Source organism: Magallana gigas, chromosome 7 (genome assembly GCF_963853765.1).
Source record: "Magallana gigas chromosome 7, xbMagGiga1.1, whole genome shotgun sequence".
Classification (NCBI taxonomy): Eukaryota; Metazoa; Mollusca; class Bivalvia; order Ostreida; family Ostreidae; genus Magallana; species Magallana gigas.
In genome coordinates, this window is record NC_088859.1 from 3140018 (window position 1) to 3167514 (window position 27497).

At 35.2% G+C, this 27497-nt stretch overlaps 5 protein-coding genes across 7 annotated transcripts in view; 2 read left to right on the forward strand and 3 right to left on the reverse strand.

Annotated features, from left to right (window-relative positions):
* The window catches only part of LOC105325875 (protein DBF4 homolog A), a 3793-nt gene extending 3348 nt beyond the window's left edge, over positions 1 to 445 (reverse strand). The window contains exon 1 of the mRNA XM_011425609.4: positions 54 to 445. Within this exon, the coding sequence (XP_011423911.3) occupies positions 54 to 315 (262 nt within the window). The 5' untranslated portion in view covers positions 316 to 445. The remainder of the gene's footprint in view (positions 1 to 53) is intronic.
* Positions 446 to 565: 120 nt separating this feature from the next.
* Positions 566 to 10059, forward strand: LOC105325876 (deoxyribonuclease TATDN1). Its single transcript, XM_011425610.4, has 12 exons — positions 566 to 713; positions 822 to 842; positions 967 to 1011; positions 1135 to 1184; positions 1334 to 1397; positions 1774 to 1917; positions 2396 to 2438; positions 2579 to 2705; positions 2819 to 2895; positions 3147 to 3217; positions 9261 to 9393; positions 9936 to 10059. Exons 1-12 carry the CDS (start codon positions 668 to 670, stop codon positions 10033 to 10035), a joined length of 921 nt encoding a protein of 306 aa, XP_011423912.3. The 5' UTR covers positions 566 to 667; the 3' UTR covers positions 10036 to 10059.
* Positions 10060 to 10414: 355 nt separating this feature from the next.
* LOC105325877 (tyrosine-protein kinase Yes) lies at positions 10415 to 16555 on the reverse strand. Its single transcript, XM_011425611.4, has 11 exons — positions 16400 to 16555; positions 15015 to 15181; positions 14546 to 14645; positions 14218 to 14322; positions 13970 to 14061; positions 13644 to 13802; positions 13071 to 13217; positions 12719 to 12978; positions 12242 to 12395; positions 11964 to 12095; positions 10415 to 11848 (listed from the first exon to the last, which is right to left on the reverse strand). The coding sequence occupies exons 2-11, from the start codon at positions 15160 to 15162 to the stop codon at positions 11628 to 11630; spliced, it is 1518 nt and encodes a 505-aa protein (XP_011423913.3). The 5' UTR covers positions 15163 to 15181; positions 16400 to 16555; the 3' UTR covers positions 10415 to 11627.
* Positions 16556 to 16814: 259 nt separating this feature from the next.
* Positions 16815 to 20718, forward strand: LOC105325883 (coiled-coil domain-containing protein 169). The gene is made up of 3 exons (XM_011425617.4): positions 16815 to 17143; positions 17605 to 17789; positions 19898 to 20718. The coding sequence occupies exons 1-3, from the start codon at positions 16968 to 16970 to the stop codon at positions 20341 to 20343; spliced, it is 807 nt and encodes a 268-aa protein (XP_011423919.3). The 5' UTR covers positions 16815 to 16967; the 3' UTR covers positions 20344 to 20718.
* The window catches only part of LOC105320628 (SCY1-like protein 2), a 37600-nt gene continuing 30676 nt past the window's right edge, over positions 20574 to 27497 (reverse strand). Inside the window, exons 15-20 of one of the 3 annotated variants that reach the window (XM_034455597.2) lie at positions 25742 to 25827; positions 25503 to 25559; positions 22575 to 22606; positions 21733 to 21894; positions 20894 to 21004; positions 20574 to 20799 (exon numbers count right to left, since the gene is read on the reverse strand). In XM_034455597.2, the coding sequence (XP_034311488.2) occupies positions 20776 to 20799; positions 20894 to 21004; positions 21733 to 21894; positions 22575 to 22606; positions 25503 to 25559; positions 25742 to 25827 (472 nt within the window). In that variant the 3' untranslated portion in view covers positions 20574 to 20775. Of the gene's footprint in view, positions 20800 to 20893; positions 21005 to 21732; positions 21895 to 22574; positions 22607 to 25502; positions 25575 to 25741; positions 25828 to 27497 lie in introns of all 3 variants that reach the window. The other 2 variants (XM_034455596.2, XM_034455598.2) reach the window with 2 other exon arrangements.

The window sequence follows — 27497 nt, forward strand, 5'->3', positions numbered from 1 at the left end:
TTTTCTCTTCATCTGTTCATACACTCTTTTGAATTTTTTTTTCAGTATCTTACCTCTACTTAGCGGCAACGTTTGCTTCTGAGTAACGCTACTGGTCTCAGGAGTTTCTGATTCCTTCGAAATATTATTTCGATCGGTGAGTACCAAATTCACATCTTTAGACAAAAACTCCTCAATTTTCCCCTGCAATGCCAATATTCTGTGGACGACTTTTGCTCTTTGTTTTGTTGAAGAAATATCTAAATAGTACGTTCTCTGTGATGAAGGTACAAATTGGAGTTTTCTCCGAGCTCCATCGTGCGTAATCAGAGTCATTTTCTTACTTCTGATACTAACGCTATGAGCTTATATTACGCACCATCTGTGTTTATCAAAATCGCCGCTCTTGTGTGACGTCACTTGTCGAATCCAACAGTAAGTCGTGCAAAAATTGGATTTACCACATTACAAAATGATATGACATGTTATTAGAGAGTGATAAACTCTGAATTAAATTATGCAAAATATTAAAGATATACGAAGGATGAAAATTATATTGAATATTCTTTATTTTTTTGTAAATTATCGGGATCGGAGATTTAGAAGTCGATCAGGATACCGAACCCGATGAAAAATAAAAATGTGTTGGCAGTAGCCTGTGCAATAATAAATACCGTGCAGTGCAATAATGGCAATATCAGGGAACATTAGGAATGCTCTTTACAAGTTTATAGGTAATTTTCAAAATCTAAAATAATTTAAATCTTTCATTTTGTCAGACATACATTAAATTAATACAAATCAGACCGATACATGTAAGTTTTCTCAATTTTTTTTTTTAGACATAGGTGTGAATCTGACAGGTAAGTCTCTCCATTCTCTCTCTCTCTCTCTCTCTCTCTCTCTCTCTCTCTCTCTCTCTCATTTTCTATGCCATCATATCATCACAACTAGTAATCAAGTCCTAATTATTCACATCTTTTACAGATCCAATGTTTAGGGGTATTTACCATAATTCTGCAAAACACCAAGGTATGACAAAAACTATTATATAATATTAATTTAAACACTAGTTACATTACAAAGCAATGTTTCACTCTTATTTGTGTCAATTTAAATATTTGATTTGGCTAAATTTTCGTGATTCTGTTACAGATGACTTCAGCGATGTAATAACAAGAGCTAAAGATAATGGACTAGTGAAAGTAATGTGATAATTTCAACAAAGGAAACAAAAAATTGTGTTTTCACTGTCATGCATTATTGACACAAATTATAGCTTTAGAACTAGAATTTTCATTAGGTGATATAGAATACTATTTGCTGTAGTTCATCCACTGGTTTCATTTAACAGATGATCATAACAGGGGGTTGTCTAAGTGACTGCAAAGAGGCTCTCAAGCTTGCTAAATCAGACGGTGAGTAACCAAGTACATGTACCAGTCATCATTTTAATGGAGAGGAAGCTATAGAGCTGATCAAAGAACTTGACATGTCTAAGGATTACCGCAGTTCCATGAACTTTAAATTGATTATGTCCTATTACTTTATCTTTAAAGTTACATCTTTGTTGAAGAAGGAAATTACTGTACATTTTACGGGTTGCCACAGGGAATCAATACATTATTCCCTTTGTATACATAAATACATGCATAATAAACATTATGTAGTTCATTTAAAAAGAGAGGTTGTCCGTAGTCATTGAACTTGTAAAGTTATCATTCACTCTATGTTGATATTTGACGTATGAGGATAATAATAGTCCAGTGTTTACTTAATGCTTTCTTATTGTAGACAGCTTCTACTGTACAGTTGGCTGTCATCCCACTCGGTGCACAGAGTTCACAAAGGACGACCCAGAAAAATATCAACAGGAACTTCTGGAGCTAGCTCTGGGTAACAAAGACAAAGTGGTAGCCTTAGGAGAGTGTGGATTGGGTAAGAGACCAAACCTTTTCAAGGTCCTTTGAAATATCAAATATGGTTTGGGCTTGATATAGATAATGACAGCCATATAAGATCAAAATTTAAGTAAGAAACCACAAAAAAAACCGTACCGTATTAACATACATAATTTAGCCTGAATGCTGTGTTCATCTGACAATGTTTGCTTGCATTTCAAAGAAAAGAGAAGTGAACCAGCATATAATTTAAGTATGCTTAAGGAAGATCATCTTTTCATTTCATGTAGTCATATATAACAGATTGCTCTTACTCTTAAATGCTATGATTTCTAATCTAAAATGTAAATATTTTCTGTGGGTTAAAATTGGACAGAAGTTATTTATCCCTGTGACCTGGTCATTTTCTTTCAAACAAAGAAGCAATAAAATAATAGCTGAATAACAGTTGGCACTTTGTACTGTAATTAACATGGATAACATTACATTACAAGTACATGTATCTATCACTTCAGACTATGATCGTCTGCACTTCTGCCCCAAAGATGTCCAGCTCAAGTAAGAGATTGTTTGGAGAAAAAAAAAATTTTATACAAGCAAATAAAACCATTATAGAAAAGTACAGGTTGCTTTAAGTAGGTTAGCTAAAAGTTATACTTTTATGTTGCATCTTTAGAGACTTCTATATTCCTTGGTAGATACTTTGAGAAACAGTTGGAACTAGTAGAAGCCACCAAGCTACCCATGTTTCTCCACAGTCGCAATTGTCACTCAGATTTCATAGAAATCATCAAACGCAACAGGGATAAAATACCAGGGGGTGTGGTAAGTTATGAGAGAGAGAGAGAGAGAGAGAGAGAGAGAGAGAGAGAGAGAGAGAGAGAGAGAGAGAGAGAGCAGTCAGCATCACTATGAAATTGTACATTGAATGATTTCAGGTCCATTCCTTCACTGGCACAGTGGAAGAAGCTAAGGAGATCTTGGAGCAGGATCTGTATATAGGAATAAATGGATGGTCAGTCCCCACATATATATACACTATACCGGTATTGTCAAAAGAAATTTACATGTATTAGTGAAGGATTTATAATTTATCTTGTTCAGATCAGTGCAGAATTTTTAAGAGTTATTTCCCTTTGATATACTATACCAGTATGTTAATCTCATTATAAACCTATTGTAATGACTGCAGGGTTAGGGTTGTATGTTTTATTGTGATATACTTAACATGAAGATATAAATTTGATAGACCTGTTTCTCTTTTAGTTCTCTGAAAACACAAGAAAATATTGATGTAATGTGCTCAATACCGGTGGAGAGGTTAATGATAGAAACAGGTACGGTTTATTAAATTGGTGAAAATTGTGCTGTATGCATTGATGATTGTATTCCACTGGTTTTTAAGTTGTTGCATAATTTACAACAGTTGCCAAAAATTGAGGGGTGTGTTATTAATTCAGTACAATAAACAAAGAGAGTACTCTGATAAAATGATGAGCTGTAAACTTTCCTTGTGCAGTATTTTGCAACACATTTAAAAAACATTTCCTGCTGCGAAGGGATGCTCTTCATGGTTGTTTTTAACTAGTGTTGTCAATGAGTACTTGGTTAAGGTGGTATGGGACACCTCCATGTTGTGATGTATTGTATATCGAAATAAACAATAAAATGAAGTGTAATTATATAAGTAGTGTCTTTCCCATTATTGTCACTTAACAGTGTAGCGCAGTGGGTTAGAGGGTTTACTACGAAACTGTGAGTCATGAGTTCGAATCTCACTCAGGGGTTTTACAAATTTTACCCCTCCAGATATTTTTAAAACTATTTTTTTGTTAAATTTTGGAAAATTTGAAAATTCTAAACTGGCGAAAGCATTTAAATTATAATGTACTTTAATCCACATTAATGTCGAAAGATGTCCCATACCACCTTAAACGGTTAACCGCCTAACAATGCGAATATTAGATAGGAAAACTGGTATTTGGTTACTCAGATAAAAATAATTTTTGAAAATATTTATAAATGGCATTAAATGCATAAAAACACATTTTCCCCTTATTTTTATTGGACTTGTCTTGTGGTTCACAAAGTGGATCGATTTGTTTTGAAATAGCCTTTTATATATGTATATATAACTAATAGTTTTGATTATCAGGGGGTATAAAAGTACATGAATTAAAAAACTGAATTAAAATAACCTCATTTAGACCTTTACCAGTGAAAGAAGCATATTCAGCAAGATGCTGATATTTGGTGTGTTACTAGATAATATTTGGAACTAAAATAGTTCAAGTTTCATATACGGTAAATCAATATGGAGAAATCCATTTCCTTGGAATTTGAAAATTCAAAGTATTTTGAACATTGTAAGTAACATTAATATACATGTATATGCTACCATCGATTAATGGTGAGTGTTTTTTTACTGATGACTTCCGGGGAATATAATTACTCCACACTTGTGGGGGGTGTTTTCTTGTCATATTGACTCATGGTTTTTTCAAGGACCCTCTCAACATGAAATGCAAAACATTTCCAAGTACCCTACATGTACATACTTTGGTGCAGTTAGGATGATATCTTCTTTGGTGCAAAATAGATAAAAAAAAATTGCAATAACAGTCCATATCATAATTTTTCATCCAGGCTCAGCAGATGAAGTATTGGTATATTTAATTCACTTATTAATATTTCCCTTTTATTGATTAGTAAGCAAATAGTGATTTTGTTTATCGTTGCCTTGTTGTTATTCAATTTATTTCCTGCAGAAAAATGACATGTCATGTACTATATATATATTGAGGATGAATCAGATGAACTAATTGTTTAAACCACTTTATTGTACTTAGCTCTACTGGTACTGTACCAGTTATCGACTAAAATTTAACGTTTTCTTTTTGTATTTCCTTATTTCTTGATATTTTTGGATAAGACTTGACATACTTTAAATAGTGAACTCCTACTTTATCAGTCTGTTAGTTTTTATATCATTATTTAGAACCCAAAACATCTTGTTTTGTGCTTTTTAGCACGCCACGCATATTTGTCGAGTTTTTACGATTTACTGTACCAGTTATCAGCTTCGTGATAATATAACATACTAAAATCCCTGTACATGTTGATTTAATACTCTGCTAAATGTAATTTGAATTATGCCCCTTGTGGGGTCAGACTAAAGTAGTTGGGGTTATGATACATTATAAACAAAACTCATAAAATTGTTCGTTTATTATCATACGGTAATACACCAAATCATAGACTATTAAATACATAATTATGCAATCAGGCGTTCAACTGCGCTACGAATCTCTCGGAAATTATTGATATACATGTTATATGTATTGATATTAATATATGTCAAATCAAAGAAGGGATATAATAATGTATCACTAAGAGGTAATGTTCTATTTTTAACTTATTACGTCACTTCCCTCACTGCTGAAAGTGCAAAGATGTAAAATCAGTGGTAAACAATGATCGTTCAAGCTCATGTATAAAACATATTCAAGAAATTTTTTTAGCAAACTTACTTTTCTTTATTCAAAAAAGACGACTAAATTAAAAAATCTTTGATTGTTGCGTGCTATAAACCCGAACTCTCAGTTTAGCCGATAACTGGTCTTAGCCAAAAACTTGTAGAGTACCAGTATAGGGCTGATTGCTGAAATATTGGTCAGAAAAAAATAATAAACATATAATTAACCTAGTTAAGCACAAAATCCATGGTCTTTACTCTTGCTGAACCTAACTCTATTATTTTCAGATTAGTTGTGTTCTGAAGTACCTGCTAATGGCCACTTAAAAAAAAATAATAAAAAATCCCAATTTTAACTCAAGTGCTTACTGACAAGTGTATGTATTCGATAGGCTACAGAGGATATCTATCACCAGATATATTTTTATGCCTTCCTGTTAGCAAAAGTATTGAATAGGAAGGGAAACGAAGAGAAATCTTTTTAACTCATCCATTCAGAAGGCTATATACATAAAAATAATACAGACCTGATCTAATTTTTAGCTCACCTGAGCTGAAAGCTCAAGTGAGCTATTCTGATCACATTTTGTCTGTCGTCCGTCTGTCCGTCCGTCTGTCCGTAAACTTTTCACATTTTCAACATCTTCTCAAGAACTACTGGACCAATTTCAACCAAACTTGGCACAAATCATCCTTAGGCAAAGGGGATTCAAAGTTGTGAAAATTAAGGGCCACACCCGTTTTCAAGGGGAGATAATTAGAAATTAATGAAAAATTTCGAGAATTTTTCAAAAATCTTCTTCTCAAGAACCAGAAAGCCAGGGAAGCTGAAACTTGTGTGGAAGCATCCTCAGGTAGTGTAGATTCAAAGTTGTGAAATTCATGACCCCCGGGGGTAGGGTGGGGCCACAATGGGGGGGTCGAAGTTTTACATAGGAATATATAGAGTAAATCTTTAAAAATCTTCTTCTCAGAAACTAAACAGCCAGGTAAGCTGAAACTTGTGTGGAAGCATCCTCAGGTAGTGTAGATTCAAAGTTGTGAAATTCATGATCCCCGGGGGTAGGGTGGGGCCACAATGGGGGGTCGAAGTTTTACATAGTAATATATAGAGTAAATCTTTAAAAATCTTCTTCTCAGAAACTAAACAGCCAGGAAAGCTGAAACTTGTATGGAAGCATCCTCAGGTAGTGTAGATTCAAAGTTGTGAAAATCATGACCCCCGGGGATAGGGTGGGGCCACAATGGGGGGTCGAAGTTTTACATAGGAATATATAGAGTAAATCTTTAAAAATCTTCTTCTCAGAAACTAAACAGCCAGGAAAGCTGAAACTTGTGTGGAAGCATCCTCAGGTAGTGTAGATTGAAAGTTGTGAAATTCATGACCCCCGGGGGTAGGGTGGGGCCACAATGGGGGGTCGAAGTTTTACATAGGAATATATAGAGTAAATCTTTAAAAATCTTCTTCTCAGAAACTAATCAGCCAGGAAAGCTGAAACTTGTGTGGAAGTATCCTCATGTAGTGTAGATTCAAAGTTGTGAAAATCATGATCCCTGGGGGTAGGGTGAGGCCACATTGGGGGGGGGGTGTTAAAATTTTACATAGGAATATATAGAGTAAATCTTTAAAAATCTTCTTCTCAGAAACTAATCAGCAAGATGATTCTTTATAATTGTTAAAGACTTTGGCTCCAGGACAATTCTTCGGCCTCACGAGAAGGTTCAGAGTTTGATGTAGCTAAATATCCCATATACATGTATAAACAATTGTAAAGGATCTTTTTGAGAACTGCAATACTCAACATGTGATATGACTATAAAATTGAAGCAGGCAGCTATTTTTTCATTAGAATCTTTTTGTATTACTGTATTGAGTTATTGCCCTTGATTTATTGATTCTTGATTATTTTAATGAATGCATCCACTGTTAACCAATTATTGTGATGATTATTTTTATACAATAATAAATATTCAATGTATATAAGTTGTTCTGCATAAGTAGTTTTGGGTTAGGCCGGATTAGTTTGTTTATTTTTGATTTCCAATTTTTAGATACTATGAATTATTTTAGGCCGGCACATATATAGGGACAGTGTCTATTGCGTAATTATGAGAGACTGTTTGGGGTTAAACTTGAACAGGTACGGATAGATTGAGTGTGTGGACATCCCTGCTCTGTTTAATCTTCGTGTTTTCTAACCTAAGATGCAGAGTGTGCGGTCATTCCTGCCCTGTATCCCATTAATACAAGTGTGCGGTCATATGTGCTTGTATTGGTGGTGGTTGCGGCGGAGCATTAGTGTATGGTCATCCCTGCTGGTGTTCTGGCCTTTCTAGCGCGTGTGTGGTACTCCCTGCTTGCGTTAGGTTGAGCTGTTGGCGCAAGTGTGCGGTCACCCCTGCTTGCGTTAACGTTGGTACCTGTTGAGTTGCGTAGGTGTGTGGTCATTCATGCCTGCATAACGTTGAGTCCCTATATATGTGCAGGAGCGGTGATTAAAGTCTGCACTTGTAAATACTGGCAGCAATCAGGGCTATCCGAGTTCCAAGGGGGAAAAATGGATTTTATTTATACAAGATCTACATGTATTATTGTACATTGTCCAATTGTTTGTATTATGACTCCATTAAGCTGACTTTATCATACCTATTGTTCCTCAGGTGAGCGATGTGGCCCATGGGCCTCTTGTTAAAAACTTATTTTTCATATAACACATAAATGAAGGTTCTAGTTTGTGAATATTTTTAAGAAAATTAAATTGAAGAAATTTCAAAATTACTTATACAGTAACCCCTATGGATAAAAAGGCCATGATTAGGGTACATGTACATTTAATTTTACACCAAAAAAAAATCCTTTTACGAGATGATAATATTAGAGAGGTTGAGATTTCAAACATGTTCTGGTATGTGTATGTGAAATAGTGTAATCACCTAAATTTTTCGCATATTACGTCATCAGGTTCTCTAAACTTGTAGAGTGTTGTCTACACATAAGTACAAACTTGTAGCTTATACAACTAAAATAATCTAATTGATAAGTGAATATTTTCTTATGATACATTAAATAGATTTTTGAATGTCATTTGCATGAAGATTGATAGAAAATTTACCATTAATACTTGAAGTTAATTAAGTAATTCATGTCACAAATTGGCATCGAGAGGCCTAAAAAATCATCAATTGTTTATATCCTACAAGTAATGAAATCAACTGATAGATTACAAAAACATGTACGTGTACATGTACATGTAGTTATAACTCACGTCTATGTACCCATTACGTTTTAAATCTCAACCTCTCCATTAAGTTCCTAAATTACTGGTGATTTAGAGCAAGCTAGTGTGTTTCAAGGGTTTTTGTTTTAAATACATGTACCAGTAATAACCTGCAGGGAATATTAACTAACTTTATATAAGGAAAAAATAAATCTTCTGATTCAGAAAACGTGGAGGATTAAATACTGTAAATTCCTAATTAAACGCGAGGAATTAATATCCGCGTAAAATCGCGAGAAGCATCCTTCGCGGATTTTAAAATCTCGCCATTATTGTCTAAGAGTTGAAAACTATAAGAAAAAAGGAGAAAAGTTCAACGTTTGCGATTTTATATTCTCGCGATTTGATACAATCCAGCGGGATCGTGGAATTAAGTACTCGCGTAATATAAGGAATTTACAGTATGTGAAGTTATTCAAAATTATCAAAGTTTCAAGTGTTTGAACAATGGCACCTTGTTTCAGTATTGTTTTGTGTCACATCTGATAAAATAAAGCCAGTAAGCCACTTGGATCAAAGTTTAATGCTGTTGGTCAGGTGAGCAGTGTGGCCCATTGGCCTCTTATTTTGAATAATGTAATGGAAATCATTTTATAAATTTTCTTTTCATTTCTTTTGAATCAATAGATGCACCATGGTGTGAAATTCGCCCAACCCATGCAGGATTTAAACATATCAAAACACAGTTTCAAACCAAAAAGAAGGAAAAATGGGAGAAAGGTTTCTGTGTCAAGAGCAGAAATGAGCCAGCATTCATCATGTAAGTGGCAATGCTTGATTTCTGAGGTTTGCGTGTGACCAATGTCTTGGGGAAAGACTTCTCTTCAAGAGGAGGGTGCCTTCAGTTCTAATCAAGCCTGTACAAACCAAACATGGCATTAGTGAATGTTGCAGGTTTTAACAGGCCCTTTGTTCCAGGATCAAAAGCAGAATGGCCCCGAAATCTTAGCATCAAATTGAATCCTTACTTTTCAAATCACATTTTTAAAATGATCGAAAGCATTTGGACATCAAAAAACATATTCATAGCTTTCATCCACTTTGTTTATAAATGTATTTCACTCAAATATTTCCAGTTAAGAAGAGAATTAAATGTACAAAGTCAGAACACATAACTGGTATTTTATCAAGAAGATTGGTTCTAATTGGGTAAATCCTACTCTTTGGCAACTTAAAGAAGGTTTCTGCTCTTGATACAATTGTATGAAGTGGTGGGAAGTCGTACTTGATAAGACCGTTACTACATAATGCTGTACACAGAACATGCTTTGTATCACTGACGATGCGTGTATTTCTTTGTAGCCAAGTCCTCGAGGTGATGAGTGGAGCTCGACAGACAGAAATCGAGGAACTGGCTGATCAGCTCTATAACAACACTTGCCAGTTATTTTTTCCTCAATAAAAGCCTTGTTATAAGGAAATGAAATCCTTTGTTTTTGTACTGAAATTTGCATACAGGAAATATATATATATACAGCTATACATGCACATGTAGATATTTATCTGAAATAATTAACCTCATAATAGTGCATTGCAAATTCCCTATAAATGAAATAGCTATTTATGAACACCAATCCTCCAATCAACGGTACAGTACTTGTATTATGTACTGGTACAAGAAAAATGTAGTTCCACAAAAACACTTGTACGGTACATATGCATGTCCACAAAAACACATGTACACATACATGTCCAAGAACACTAACTAATTGATGTTGGTTTTTGTTTTTCAGAGTTTTAATTTACTCTGTGAATCATGAATTCATAAGGGAAACAGCAGATAGGTTATCAATTATAAGTTTATTAAAATGATGTAGCAATATGTATAAAAATTTTCTGTACAAAATAATTTGTATATGATTCACAACACAAGCATTTACCATCATCATTTCAGTATGTCAGTAAACAAAGGAAACAGGAGATCCAGTTCCAAGACCAGGTTTACAAACCAAAATCTCAAACTCTGAAATCATACCAACGTTTATACTGAAACAGACTCAAAAAGCAATTTTCTGTTAATTTAAATTTGAGCTTGATTGTCAACTTTTTTGCGCAATTTGTTTCCATCTGGAAATTTCTGATTTTGCCATTTTCTTGTTTATAATAGTTATTCCACAAATGATAATGTATTCTTTGAAAACCAAGTTCAAGAAAGTTTTTATGCAAAAGCGAAACCTAATAGGTAAATGGTTTACATGCGAACATAATCTATAGTACAAAAATTTAGCGAAAAAAACATTTTAAAACTGGATCTATCAATAAATCTACATGAAATTTGTAGTACAAACAAATTAATATTTCCACTGAATATGTCAAGGAATGTTTGTAAAATACATGGAAATGGTAAAAAAAAGAATCTCAGTCTCTCGTACTCAGTGATTTGTTAAAACTGGCAATAAGGCACGAATCTGATACAAAGGAAGGGACAATGGCATGCAGAGGGGCCCTATGGGTAATTGATGACTGTACAAGACGGGGACAGCCTCAGACTGTCCCCAGGATATTATATACATCTCCAATCGCTGGACACTCGTAAAATTAGTATCCCACCTCTTATATTTGATCATATATGTATAAACACAACACATTAAAAAAATAAACTCATCTTCTTGATCCAAAGCAAAATTGTATACCGAGGAATCAGACAACTCACGAATGTCTGTATGAATTTGATGTGGTACCAATTATGCACATTTAAATACATTTACATGTATTTCACTCAGAATTTCCATTTTTATATTCCTTCTTCCCAACCTCAACCCCCCCCCCCCCCAAATTTGAATTCTACTGAATAAAAGTATTGTATATACAAAACCCAGGAATGTATTAGTAGGAACAGAGCCATAACTAACTTAAGTGATCAAAACTAAAACCATGACAAAATTAATTTAACACCCCCCCCCCCTTTAAAAAAATCCCTAAAAAACTGGAATGTTTCTGCATCCTCTACCCTAGCTGAATAAGTGGAAATGTAAAAGGAATGTTGTTCACTTCTCAACCCATAGGCTCTCCTGAATACTGTCCTTCAGAGCTCACAAAGTAGTTGTCAAAGAAGTCGCGTAGATATTCAAATGTTGGTCTGGAGTCTGCATTTCTCTTCCAACACTGCAGCATGATGTCATAGTATGGATCAGGGCACGGGATAATTCCGCCGGTAGGTTTCGGCATTCTGTAGCCTTTCTCTACCTTACTGAGCACTTCATGTCCATTCATTCCTTAAAAGAAGAGTTCTCTGATTAGAAATATCTGGAATTTTCTTGGCTTTTTTCCTATCAATAAAGAATAAATTTCGGCAAGATATGTCATGGTTTAACTATGATTTTTTTTTACCTGGATATGGGACTCTTCCAAATGTAATCAGTTCATACAACAGTACACCAAAGGACCAGACGTCAGACTTGATGCTGAATTTACGGTCAAATGCAGCCTCTGGAGAAGTCCATTTGATGGGAAATTTCGTGTCTAAATAAGAAAATATACACTCTTATCAAAAAAGTTAAAGGCATTCAGACTAAAATTTATCTCAAAACCCTTTGATTATTTTAAAACAACTATTCTGAAATAGCAATTTTACCACATAATGCACTGAACATGAAAAGAATTCTTACGTTCATGGGCCTCATATATGTCCTCTTGGATCAGTCGAGCCAGTCCAAAGTCGGCCACCTTCACATCATTGTTTTCTCCCACCAGGATGTTAGCAGCCCTCAAGTCTCTGTGCACAAAGTTTTCATTCTCTAGATAGGCCATTCCATCGGCAATCTGTAAGAATATTAATAGATGTCACTACACTATAAATATATTTAGATGTTTTGGACCTGTAAATTCTAAATACATATTGCTTTCACTCCATTTCAAATGTTCACATTTGATGCATTTTTTTTTGGGGGGGGGGGGGGGGGTGTAATTTTTTAAAAAACCCAAAACCAAAAGATTGTACCTTTATAACCATTTTGATTTCAGTGGATTAACATACATTCAATATCATAAATGTACATATTTACTGGTATGTGTTTTATTAGCATCAAATCAATAGGTCTATATTTATAAAGCACAGTTTAAACTATTCCAATAAATGTACTTGCCTGTGAAGCCATGTCTACTAGTACGACAAACTTGAGAGTTCTGCCTTCGTCTTTCCGTAAGTAGTCCAGCAGAGCTCCGTGAATCATAAGCTCCGTGATGATCAGGATGGGCTCGCTCGTCGTACACACTGCCAACAGTTGTACCAGCTTACGATGCCGTAGTTTGTGCATGAGCTTAGCTTCTCCTAAGAAGTCCTCGGCTGTCATAGCACCGGGCTTTAATGTTTTGACAGCCACATCCACCGTGTTTCTCCATTTACCTAAATTGATAAGCTTAGATGAATCTCTGTATCACCAACAATCTACATATAGTTCAGTACTGTACAGAGACACAAGGAATGTGGTTACTAACCAGCATGTACATCTCCAAAGCATCCACTTCCAAGCTTCTTCATTAGTTTGACAGACTCGCGAGCCACCTCAAGCTCACGGAACTGTACAGTGGGCCGAACCTTGGGGCAAGGCTCTGTTAACTGACAGCATAATCCGTCCCCTACATCTGTGGTGATAAAATGAGAGGGTAGGATTAATTCAATAAGACCTACTTAGCAGGGTCTTCATCATAGAGTGTTATTTCTGCCCCTTGTTTAATATTTTCGCCATTCTTCACTTGCAAACACTTTCACCCGTCTTTAATTTGTCCAGACAAAATTGTGTTTAATGAGAGATAATTTGAGACACTGGAATTCGCCCAGTCTTAAATTCACCTGCTGACAACGAGGGGGCGAAGGGGGCAAAAATAAAATGGGTTCGAATATTTCCCTGTATATAGTATCACAATAAAGACAATGATCCTATGTTGACAAAATATGAAGTCTTTATCTTGTAAAATTCAAAAAATTACTGGAACTAATTAATTGAGCATTAACCCCAATACACCTTTTTTCTTCAGTATATGTACTACAAATATTTTGCTTTTTCTTACTCTGATAGTGGTCGATCAGTTTGATCATGCTGGGGAATGTTCTGCGGGGACTGATATAAAACCCTCCATTATCCATCTTCCTTATCCTGTAGTGTTTTACACATGCGTCATTCGTCTTAGGATCATGATCACGTATAGACAGTACATAGGAAGCTTTGTCTGAAAAAGAGTATCGACAAATTTTTGAAATGTATACACACATGTACATGTAGGTAGACAGTGCTAACATCTTTTCGATAAGGCTTCAAATGACCACAGAATTATGATGTATGGAACTATTTTCTATGATAAAATGTAGAATTGACTCAGGTTCCTCCAACACTCACCAGCGGCCTCGCGGACCAGGAATGTTCCCACTTTGTTCCCTGGCAACATCAGCTGTTTGTCAGATTCTTTGCGGTCAACATTATACCACCAGCTACAAAGAGTACAGCTCAGGTATACAAAGAAAGTTCACCTTTATTGTATAATTACATGTATAAGCTTTTATTTAACAGAATGTTAACAATTACAAATCTATTTGTAATATATATCTTGTATTTTACACCAAACAACTATTTACACAAGAACCTACTCTTGAGTTTGGGGGGTGTCGTCGTCTTTCGATATGTAGTTGCTGGGAATGTATCCGGTAAGTCCTGAGGCCAAGTGACGAGCCATCCACCAATCACAGTTCTGACTGTGGATCAAAAGATAAATAAATATAGGCAGGAAAAACAAATATGAAGAACCAGTAAAATAAAATCTACATGTACCGGTACACATCAAATCATATCATCAAATATAACCAGATTTGGCTTACTTTATCTACCAGTAATAGCCAAATTGGCATAGTTAAAGACTGAAGTTTGCAAAGGGAAGGTATAGACAGGCATGGTTGGATTTAGTTGAAGTACACATACCTGGACTCCTCCACTTCCATCCGGTCTCCTTTTTTGAAAGACAAATCATCTTCGTTGATGGCATCAAAGTCATATAAGGCTCGGACAATGTGGGACTTATCTGTACAAAAATAAAACATCCATTTTACATTTTGTCAGACAGTCCTAAAAGCATTTGAATAAATCATAAAATTATAAAAAAAATTATCATTTATTTTTAATGTTCAGTACTAAAAAAAAAACCTAATGCATAATCAGTATTATACAAATAATAGCCTTTTCATGAGGTCAATGCATGGTTTTATAGACCTGATTAGAGTATGTCAACCGAGGACGAAGTGAAGTCTAAAAATTTTCTATTTTTAGTATAGTAAGGTTTGTAACAGAATTTACAGCCCGGTCATGTGACAGCAATCGACCTACAATATGCTTGGGAAAAATACGATATTATAATAAAGTGTACTAATAAATGACCAGTTGGCTGCAATACCTGACTTGGCTGGAGGTGGGGGGAGGGGCCGGACTGGACTGTTGATTCCGACATTGATGTCCTGAGGAGAAACTACCCCGGGTCCATTGACTTCAGTTGCCGGAGGTGGGGCTTTCTTTTCACTTGGTTTACTAAAACACTGACCCATATTTAAGCTCCACTGAAGTCTGTAAAATATATGGTTTATTAATAATTCCTTAGAACAGCAGGGCCTTTCATGTTCATTTAGAAAATGTTCAGCTGTATATTAAAAGTAGCAAACCACATAAAAAATGTCCATGTATATTGTAGAGGCACATATTTTCGTTGGGGCAATATTTCGTTGTTTTTGAACCAAATAAATTTCCGTTGGCATTTAATTTCGTCATATTGTAATCTCTTTGTATTCATTAATACTTTGGTTAAAAATTTGTCATGGATTTAATTTTGTTGATTAATACTGCCAATGAAAATAACGAAATTAAATCCTCACCGAATATTTCTGCTTCTACAGTATATCTTTTTTCATATCGTCATTTAATTTCTAATTTTCAAAGAGGCTTTTCTCATTAAAAAAATGCACATCATTTTTTCCAACTTCAGAGTGTTGGTAGAAAAGAGGGATCAACTTAAGTCATTATAATGTTATAACCCCAAACAATAAAGACAATGATATTGGTTTCCAATATTCTTCAAATAATAAATTATGCTAAAAATGTCCAGTTTTGTTCTTTTCAAAATTAGCCGGTCAAAGTCATTTTCAAAAGTCACTTTCAAGAATGACATTATTGTAAAATTAAAGCGATTTGCAATGATTTCTTTAAAGTAAATCACAAAAGTTGATTATTAAAACTTTAGGATTGAGGGTGCTACGTATGGACATGGACTAATCATCTGTGACAAGAACCCTGTGACATTGTGTATTTGGGTCATTTAGTGGGTCAATAAACTTAAAAATAGGTTAATGCAAGTAAACATTATATGAACGTCTAAAAGTGTAAATATGTTAGTTAAAAATAAATCTCAGAGAGCTTAAGAATCCTACGTTCCAAATCAAAACCCGGTTTACTGATTACTATCTATAACAAATAACTGAAAAGAAAGTACATGTAAATATAAAAAAGATGCAAAGTGTAATATGATATCAGAAAAGTACTTCACAGATTTTCTAACCAAATAAAAGGCATATACATACAATGTTTTCAATAAACCGTGAGAAATAGCATTATAAAATCTCGCTCACAATACTGCCGTACTGACAAGTTGGGTGAAAATGTTTACGGAAATGGGTAGGTTGTGGCAAAATCCTATGAAGGGTTTGGAAGACGAACATTCAGCTATAAACCATGTCGGAAACATGTTTTAACCAACTAAACTCAATAATAATAAATCATAAGGTACATTACCAGTTTTTCATCAGGGAAACTACTCCATCTTTTAACAATAAACCGACAAACTTTACGATCAGGAAGTCGGAATATTATCCGGAAGATATTTGACCTGAAACCACGTAATTTCTCGGTTCAATCTCGCGAGACTTTTTTTTTAACAAGCGTACGCTAACTTATTCGTCATTTTAAAAATGTGTTACACTCTATGTGTAACATTTTTTGTTAAAACATAACTTTAAAGATGTTAGATGCAAGTAAAAAAAATAAAAAAAATCAAAAAAACACTCAAATCTAAGGATTATAAAGAATGTTTTCATATCCGAAGAATTTCAATATTTAGTCATTAAAAAAAATCAGAAAAAAGCGAAAATGCAGGCGCACATGATATTTTATTAAATATTTCAGCAGCATTTTCTTTTTATGTAAAATGACTTTACGAAACTATGGGATTAAACTTTACCCACAATGTTTTGGTATGATTGTGACATCACGAAGCCAGATATTATAGTGACGTCATAATGCATAACGTCATAATGTTCCAACTATATCGGAAGGTATAGTCACAAACCTTGCAATATTCACAATGAATCGTGATAAGTTTCGAAGACCCTCTGAAAGAGAGTTACAGGAGGAACTAGCACAGGAGATGGAATGGGCAGCACTTCATAAGAAGTCTGTAGAGGGCTGGATGAGCATCATCAGAGGAATTGAGGCAGAGACAGAGAAAGGATTAGATGATGAGAGCGAATGGAAGACACGGTAAGAGAGAGAGAGAGAGAGAGAGAGAGAGAGAGAGAGAGAGAGAGAGAGAGAGAGAGAGAGAGAGAGAGAGATACAATATTTCATTTCAATGGTAGTGTAGAAATATAATAGTTATATGATTAGAACCATTTAACAAGAGCTTGGAATTTTTGTAGTTGTGTCAAACAGCGATGTGACATAGGCCTGTCTATTTTATTGCTAGCTACTCAGTCATGGCTCTTGAAATCAACAAGACTTGTCTGGCTTTTGAGGGAAGACTACGCAATCGGTGTATACATTTCGCTTGAAACCAGCGTCATTTTAACTTGTTTTGACGCAAGAAATAGATAGCTACGTCCTACTGAAAGTCCAAGGTCTTGTTAAAATGGTTCTAACTTTTTGCCAATTGCCCCTGTCATATGTATAAACAGATACAAATATCAATGCTTTATCTCATTCTTGCTTTTCTATTAAAAAAGGTACAACTACCAGACGCTTTACAACGCCAGTCTGAGGCGACAAGTGAAGAAGATGCGGGGAGAGGTCCGTCTCCTCCGTAACGGTGTGGCCCTGGCCCAGGTCAGCGCCGACATGGACCGGATGTCGACGGCTGGATGTCGTCAGCACGTCAAACACCTAAAAACTGAGCTCCTCTCGCTCAAAGGTAAACCCATACAACAGCGGGCTCGCACTTCTCAGAAAAAATATTGTTTCTTTCAAGTCGACTAGTATCTTACATGTTATACATGTAAGAATGAGTATTATGCATATTTAGCTTATTGCATTTATTTCCCTAGTGTTGATATACATGTAGCGCCGGTAATTTACGACTTTGAATCTTTTTTAAGAAAACAAATTGCAGTTCATGTTAGGATGAAAACCACCTGACCTATGAACTTTATAAACCCTGACGTGTTGGGTTTTTTTTAAAAAATAATTTATGATATATGAAATCGAGATTCGGAATCCTAAATTTTTATTCATATGCGCCTCCAATATTTTCATAGGGAAAGGAATTAATATTATATAAATAGTGCCTGTTTGGGAGGGTAACAGTTGAAATTGACACCCCGAGAAAACCATTGTCAACCGACGCGAAGCGGAGGTTGACAATGGTTTTCGAGGGGTGTCAATTTCAACTGTTATCCTCCCAAACAGGCACTATTTATTTTGTTATACTGAATGTCTTTATTTTTAAGAAAATTTTACTGCTTTTATATAGGAATAACGTGAATTCTACAGCGAACCGTACGCGCATAATTTTCGCGCATGTAACATTTTTAATGTTACCCGTTGCTAAGTGCGTTGCTAACGCTGAGGGTAATAGAAAGGATTATGAACTGCAACCATTTTAACAAGATCTTGGACTTTTGGTAGTTGTGTCAAACACCAATGTGACTTAGGCCTGTCTATTTCATTGCTAGCTACTCAGTCATGGCTCTTGAAATCAACAAGACTTGTCTGGCTTTTGAGATAAGACTACGCAATTGATGCATATTTCGATTGAAACCGCGTCATTTTTAAAATGATTTGACGCGAGGAATAGATAGCTACGTACGCCCTACTGAAAGTCCAAAGTGTTGTTAAAATGGTTCTTATGCTGTGCTGTCTGTCCGTAATCTAAAATAAAAGTGGGTTTTTTCTTTGTTGCTTTATACAGATTTGGTAAATGATGTAACTTTTGGAAATAGTAGAGTTTGACTCAATATTACATTGTTGAAAAGGCACAAGCATGGCAAGTTCAATGATTCCTAATGCAAGATTTCTCTTGCCCATAAGCTTTTGCACACTAACACACACACTAAAACACACTAAAACACATACACACTTAAACACCCTAAACTGACTCGGCTACTGAACCTCCACTCGATACAACAAGTTTGTGCGAGGATTACGCCGAGGAAAACAACAGCTGTGGATGTACAATTTTTCATGTTGTAAATTTTGAATTTAGAACCATTTTAACAAGGCCTTGGACTTTTCAGAAGGATGTAAATATCTGTTTCTTGTGTCAAAACAAGTTAAAAATGACGCTGGTATCAAGCGAAATATACACCAATTGCGTAGTCTTAACTCAAAAGCCAGACAAATCGTGTTGATTTCAAATATGCTATGAAATAGACAGGCCTACGTCACATTGCTGTATGATACAGTTACCCAAAGTCCAAGCTCTTGTTAAAATGGTTCTACTTGGGTTGTAAATATAAAATTAATAAAGTGTATATACAATATGATATTGTCATATTGTAAATTTACACCCATCCAATAAATTAAAAAAGATATATTATAAATTTTGTTTATACATACACCAAGTAAATTAAAACTTTTAATTTTTGTATTTACACCCATTCAGTAGATTCAACGTTTGCAACATGACAGATCACTACTCCTGTATGTTACAGCAATGAGAGCGCCAATAGGCATTTATGTCCTACAGATGGTGTACTGATTCTAAAATCCTGCTTTAACTGGATTTATCTTGCAAGAAAGTTTACTTTCTAACATTAACAACAATCGGGTTTCTCCAGAAAAAAGATTGAAACTTTCTATTTATGCATAGATTTATACATATTTTTCAGTCTATTATATAGACAAATATCAAGTAGTGTCCGTTATTTGATACATGGTTACATGAGCATATAGATAGATAAATCCTAATTATACGCATGTTTTATGCCCTCTCTTCATTATTACCACAAACTATGCTGTATGTGATGTATGCCCATTATCGACGAATGTCATCATTGTAATGTATTGTATCGTGTGTTGTAGGCCTGTGTACATCCTATGACCATCAGTTGGATGAGGAAGCTGCGGGGTACACAAGAGCCCAGGAGGAGATTCACTCCATTGTCAATGACGTCGGGTTTAGACAGGCGATAAAAATCGAAAAGCAGGAAACCCTGGATAAATCTCTGCCCCCAATCGGCGCCCGGCCCCGCACACTGCACCACGCTCAAGACCGGCTGATCAACGCCCAGTCCGGCTCAGGCATTGCGCCCAATATTCAACAACGGCCAATCAGCATTCGGCCCCGCTTGGATGACACCACCTATTTTCATTATCGAAAACAAGAAAAACTTCCACCCATGAAACCAAAATCTCTTCAGAGCAAGTCCTCATACCTAGAAATGTATGAGAAAACTAAGGCCAAAAGGCAGAAAAAATGCCAGCCCAAATCTGCTACAAAGAGGGTTCACTTTCGTGACCCTGTGTGACGTAGGCCAGTCACCAAGTCAACAAACCGGTGAGTGTTCTCCCTTTGCCAGGGCTTCAAGAAAATTGTTTGGACACAACATTGCAGAGACTGTAGATCCAAAGCTTCGCTCCAATCGTCCTGGCAACCCTCAGCATCATACAGCTTGAACTGCCCCTGAACTTTTCTATAAAAATCTGAATTTTTTTATCACGTATTAAAATGAGAGAAAATAGAAAGCTTTTTTGTCATAAATATTTTACTGTACAAAACAAGATGAATTTTTTAAACAATATATAAAATACACGCAGAAAAAAACTGAATAAAGCATCATTATTCACAGTATGGCAAATATTCGGCGTCTTCTTTGAAGCACACAAACAAGAAACAATTACAGTATCTATAATACTCTGTCTGTCGGCTCCATCACAAAGATCGCACTCCGGATAACGCATTACTTCCCAGAGAAGAGCTGCATCTGTAAAGAACAAAATAACCAAGTTGTAAGTCAGTTCAAGAGAGTTTAAAAAAGTTACGTAACACACGACGTACATATGATGTATCCGCCTTACCACAGTGTCCCCCAGGGCCTGGAAACTGCCCCGGCGGGGAGAGGAATGTCGGGAGTCGGAGAAGTTAAACAGACTCCCAGTGCTACTCTTACGTTCACAGCGCTCCGAGTCCTGTAAACACAGCAACAACATAAATACATAACAGAGGTCTGTCTGTCTACTACATGTGTAAGTTCTTTGATATTCTATGCTGCGGTCGAGATCGGAACTAGGAAGCAGTGTGGGGTACGATAAGATAAATATATTGTAGTATAGTCACGTCTTTGTCCATATATAAATAAGGATGAAAGAAAGTTACTGCATTCAGTTCAGTAATCCTGTTCTAACCGTCATTAGATCGCGACCAAAAGACACCAAATCAACCATCTGATTATTGAAGTCAAGGACCCTCCCCCTCTACACTTCATATCAAAAAGCTGTACTTTTTTTGCAGTTAAAGTTATCTGCCCTTTGATGTAATATAGCAATATTTTGTATTGCTATGTAAAACTACAATTTACGGTGCATTGTATTTGTCGTAAATTGTCACAAGTATTCTCAAACGATAAATAAATTACTCTATTACATTATTATCAAGTGTTCCCGCTGAAAAGTAAGTATTCAAAAGTGAATTTTGTTAATTACAAATCTCTGGTGAAAAATAGCAGAGTCCTATGTTGAAAAAGAACAATATTTATTGCGACATTATTTTCTAAATACACATGTAATCTAAAAAAGCAGATAATCTATTAGTTTTTAGAGGGTCACTTAAGAATTAACACTGAGCTTGACACTTGCAATTGGGACCAAATCTCTCTCTCTCTCTCTCTCTCTCTCTCTCTCTCTCGTTATATACTCACGTGGTTATAATGACCCATATTCTGTAGACTTGGACGTCGATTTCTGTCCGCATACACGCCGTCGTCTGGGGTCAGGTTGATGGCCGGGGTGCCTCCCCCGGGGGGTACCAGGCTGAATCGGCGCAAAGGTTCCTTATTGGTCACTGATAGAGTTTCTCTTTCCTTTAAAAAATACAGAGATACAAGAAATTCAGCAAATTACAGTAAAAACTGTAAGCTATATATAAATTATATTCAAATATTTTCCTCGGGGACCCTAGGATAGAAAACAATTTGTGTCAACTCAGCGAAATAATGATCACCGATCATCTGACCTTGGTTCCTATGGAGACGTTGAACTCTCCCTCGGGCTCCAGCGGAAACAACTAGTTTTTTTTCAGAGTTAATGATGTGTCGACTTCCTTCTTATTTACAATAATGAGACTTTACGCTGTTTCAATTTTAACTTATTCATCGCAGAACTTCGTCATGATATTAAGATATTGTTATGCTGCAATTTGTATTTACTGTAAAACGACACTCAAGTCAACGCGTGTCTCAACATTAGTGTCGTTGTGTTTTAATACATGTGATATATAATAACAGCATTGATTTGTATACAGGTATATCTCCAAAATATCAGCATAAAATGACGGATGCTGGAAATAGACGACCCTGTACAACAGACCAAAACAGCAGCATACGCAAACAACTGCATAATAACCTGAGTACTTAATGACATTTTATATATAGTATCTAACATCGACTTTAACTCCAGATCTCTAACATTACATAAATAAGAATATGATTACACACGTATATGACAAACAAGTTTCTAATATCAGTTACCACATATATATTACCTTTATCTTTGAAAGCTCTGGGCTATTCGGTGCTATTAAAAAAGAAAACAACGATGTTTTGAAGTACAAGTAAACATTTGAAGCCTCTTCTTTCCTAGATACGTCTTTTAGTCTCAAATAGATATGCCTAATCTTGGACCTATATACCATTATAAAATTAACGTAGAGAAAAGTTTGCATATAAATATCTAAAATAGAATTCAAGAATCTATAAAACATTCACACCTCGCCGGATCACTCTGACAAAGTCCAACAGATAACAGCATTTTCGAATGTTGCCAAAATGTTGAACGGAAAATGGAAAGGAAAGGAAAATACGATAGCTTCGTATCATCTGTCATCCAATAACTCATGGATTTGCAGACTCGCAGACTATGGACAGAGCTAATCGTCTATGTCAAAACTCTATATGGGCACGTTGATGAGACATCAGTACTTTCGAAAACGGGCACCGACCCAATTTACCAGTAATACAATATTTATATTTACTGAGCATTTTCTCGTCTCTGATGATGTTTATACTGCCAAATCGCGATCTAATTTGCCAGTGTATGAATATGCGTATTCCTTTAACTTTTCAAAACTTCCTACAAACGAAATACTTAGCAGTGTGCAGTGCCTATAGTGACACTATTTAATCAGATACTTAAAAGAAATACTATTCATATTGTTAAACCTGTGTTTCAATTTATTCTTTTAAGGTTCCTATTCGTGTATAAGTTCGTGATATGCACATATAGAACCTAGCTACCCTAAACATGGAATGCTCGGACTGACGCTAGACTCACAAATATGCCTTGTAGAAGTTTCCATATATGGAAGAATTGGCTCTTCCCACTATATGTAACTTACTCACCTTTTTGAGCTATTCAAAAGACTTATGTGTTTCATACGGGCTATGAATGTAGCGATCATTGCAGAAAATAAGAAAAGTCCTTACACGGGCCGTATACTTTTTTTCTGTGATGTCTCTCGGGAACCTTTTTTTATATGGAAATATTTACAGAATATATTCCTAAATTCGTTAACGTCAACCAGAGTTTCCCCATAGAGCTATAGCTACATTCATTCCCACATGAAACATCAAAGAGAACATTATATTGTTTGATTAAAGGAAGAAAAAAGACATAATGAAAAAAAAAACACTTCCCGCATTAATAACAATTGATTAGATTCACGGCAAATCCGTTCTGGTTTGATCTACATGTATATCCTGTCCCTTCCGCTTTCCGTTCCACGATTAAGGTGGCTGGGTGGTCAACAAGTCTAACTTAAACTTCTAAATATTTATGATTTTTATAGTCTGTCCCAGGATATTTATGCCGCACTTTTTGACGATTTTCAATGTAAATACTCATCCCTGTGAGAGAAGTGCAATGAAAATTGATAAAAGGGATAATTCCCAAGATATCTTCATTGACACTTTATCATTTTTCACTCGGAAATATTCACTAGAGCGAAAATAGATTTCTTATGGAGATTTATAATGGGAAATGTTTACATCTTTTCTCCGTTCGGAAGTCACTCGGGATACCTCGCACATTTTTTCAACGTTATCATCCAGGTCTTTTGCAATACAAAATCCCCGTACACATCACATTTTTTTTTAGACGTGTATTGAAACCCGACGAGCTAGAGAGGACGTTTCAAATGACAAATCTTGAATTTTTTTTAATACTATTGAACGGACATAGTTTGATTCCCAGGTTATAATAAATTTTGGATAATTTCAGAAAATGTGCGGCATAAATATCTTGGGACAGACTATAGCTACAAAATATATATTGTATAAACTTTCATCTGGTAAAGTAAAATTTCATATATTTAGCTTTTAGATTGGAATATTTTCTTATATCCTAATACAGATGTCATGTTGTAAATTTTGAATTTACTGGGTGGGAGTAAATACAAAATTTACAACATGACAACTAGTTGCCATGTTGTAAATTTTGTATTTACATCCACCCAGTAAATTCAAATTTACAACATGACACAGAACTCTCCTTTTCAAGGAGATCAATATAGCTTAAAAATGGCCACAGCCATCCAGCCCTCAAAGGTTAGGCACCACCCACTATTTTCAAACCATTCCAGTCCGAGTTTTATGAACGGATTAAACTTAGATGGAAACTGTTCACTCCCGTGTGTCTCATCCCCTGCATCCCCCACATGTACCATTGTATAAAAATGGGTTGAGTGAATAAACGAACAGGACGTTTGTTTGCGTATCCCAATGAGGTGTGACTGCCGTATACTTAACCAGGTTAACCATGATATCAACAGTACAAGAATAATCAACATACGTGTACATATGCATCCCAATGGTTTAGTTAATATAAATATTAAAGTTAAAAGAAATGTTCTATAGCAAACACAAAGACTACGCAAGACTTCTGGATGCTATTTTTTTTACTATGACAATACCAACAAAATTCTATGCTAGCACGGCTCGAATTACTAGTATAAAGAGCAAAAAGGAATACCAAATCTACATAAGGAGCTCTAGTTCATTTGAGCAGAAAGGAAATTAAATTATTTGCAATGAAAATGAAAAAGAATGATAATCTGCGATTATTGCAATAAACTGCCCCAAGTCAGTACAATGCACGAAATATTACACTTCTAATTCCGCTGTGTCCGCCATGCTAAACTCTTAGTACCATATTCTGACAGAAGTCAATAAAACGTACTCAAACTAGCCATGCTTAGTAATTGGACAAACTAATAACGTTTTCATGAAAACAAATTCTAACTAAAGTCATCAAATTAATGGTTGAAATTAACCATGCACTCAAAATGCTACAGTAGCAAATCGTTTGATAAAGAAGGGAAGCGATGCACTAGGACTAGGGGTCTAAGTCTACTCGGTCTGACAGGTCTAGCTCTACAGGGACGGCGCATTCTCTGTGGGGACGGGTAAACAGTTACCTTCTTGACTGGAATTACGGGAAAGCCTCCCTCTAGTCAGTGACGAAATGGAGCATTCTGGGAAAGGGAGAACTAGACAAATATGGTCACGGTCTGGTGATCAGTAGCCATGACAACACACTCACACACAAACGATTCAATTTTTGTGCAATGAAATCTTTATCATTTTCCATTCTATAGTTGATGGTTGTATTTGATAGGTAAAATGGAAGAGTACAAATACTGTGCGGCAGTCTTACCTGTTCTGCTTTTCTGTATCCCCGTTGATGAAGAATTAGCAACAAACAGCAAGTTCTTATCACTCCCTCCAGAGGCAAGCCGCTCTCTTAAAGAGAAATCAGACTCCAAGATCAGAAACGCTCTTAAAATTTTGATTTTAAATCATTTATAAAATACTCCAACGTAACGTAACTGGAACGTAATTGTAAATATTATATTAAAGTTATCTTTTTTTTTTCTTTTAATAATGACACTTGAATGCCAAACATGTTCGAGGACCAATCAAACACATGCAACGTCGAATAATCATAAAAAAAACTATAAAGCCCAATTAAACTTATCAAGGTAATGTAAGGCAGAGAGGAACTTGTTATTTTGTAAAGTAGTAATGGCTCAGTTAAAAAAATTCAATTTTACACAAAAAAGTGATATATTTTCTTAAGTGTTCGAACACGCGATTTTATTTTTGTATTTTTCATTTGTTATATGTATGAAAATTATGATTTTTTAATATTTTGTTATTTCCTGAAAAAATGTAGAAGACTCAATCGTCAAGTGCATGCATATAAGCCTATACATGTACATGTATAAGCTATTTCGTCATAACCTATAAGCAGAGTTTAATTTATCTGACAGAATAAGGAAACACTCATATAAGTTCAAATGACGAGTTACACAGGTGTACAGAGGAAGCGCGCTGTTTCATGTTACATTTAAAAGTTAAAAATTAAATAGCCATAAACTAATCTATGCTGTTATAAGATAAGTCACTAAATGTAACATTTTGACCGTAACTGGACGTGTGTGCTGTAAGATGATCCGTATCACACCCTGCTAGCGACACACACAGACGAGGGTGGGGCGGAATCCGTCACGTATTCGTGTCACGTGTACTTTCTCTATTCTACTTCCTGCTCTTGAATCTAGATCTGACGTAATACACGAGTAAACATTCCAAATACATTGTTTAACACATGTATCAATGCCCATGTTTCGTCTTAACATGGCCGTAATTATAATACTATATGTAACGGTTATGCGGTGTGATTTTTAGTAAAAACTTAAAGTAATATGAGTTGTTTTTTTTGCAGCAAAAACCTGCTTTTATGACAACTCTCAATGTAACTTAAAACCTTAACGATAAATAAAATTAAAATAATCATTAAATTATCAGAAGATTTTTCTCCGAAGGACACAGGTGCTTGAGGACAGGATCAGTTTATAAACTATAATTCTTTGCTATTTTCGTAGAAAATTTGTGCAATTATACAATAAAAAATTCCGTTAAGAAAATTGCACCTCATACATAGTATTGCTTTAACAAAGCAAAATATTTTTTTTTCTTGTTAAATTCTATAAACTGATTATTCAGTGCTGGCAATCAATGCGTTCAAAGCAAAAGGAAGTGTAAACTTGCAACATATAAATATAAACATTTCCCCCTTAATATATAATTATGCTGTTTCCCCTTTTTAAATTTTTTGTCTTCATCTTGAATGGTTGAACTCTAACACGAAATCTCATCTTTTTAAAACTATGATATTTATTTGTTTGTAAATTGACAAATGGAAAACAACATACCTCGCCCACATACTGGATTAAATATATTTTAAAACCTTTAAGAAATAGAATTTATTTGTTTATGAATAATGCTCTTTATAATTTGTCGTGATTGTAAATTATCACAAATCTAGCAAAGAAAAAACTCTCAAGGTTTGCTGGTTTTTGTGTTTGGTTAGGATGCTATTGTTAAGGTTTGCCAGTTTTTGAGTGTTT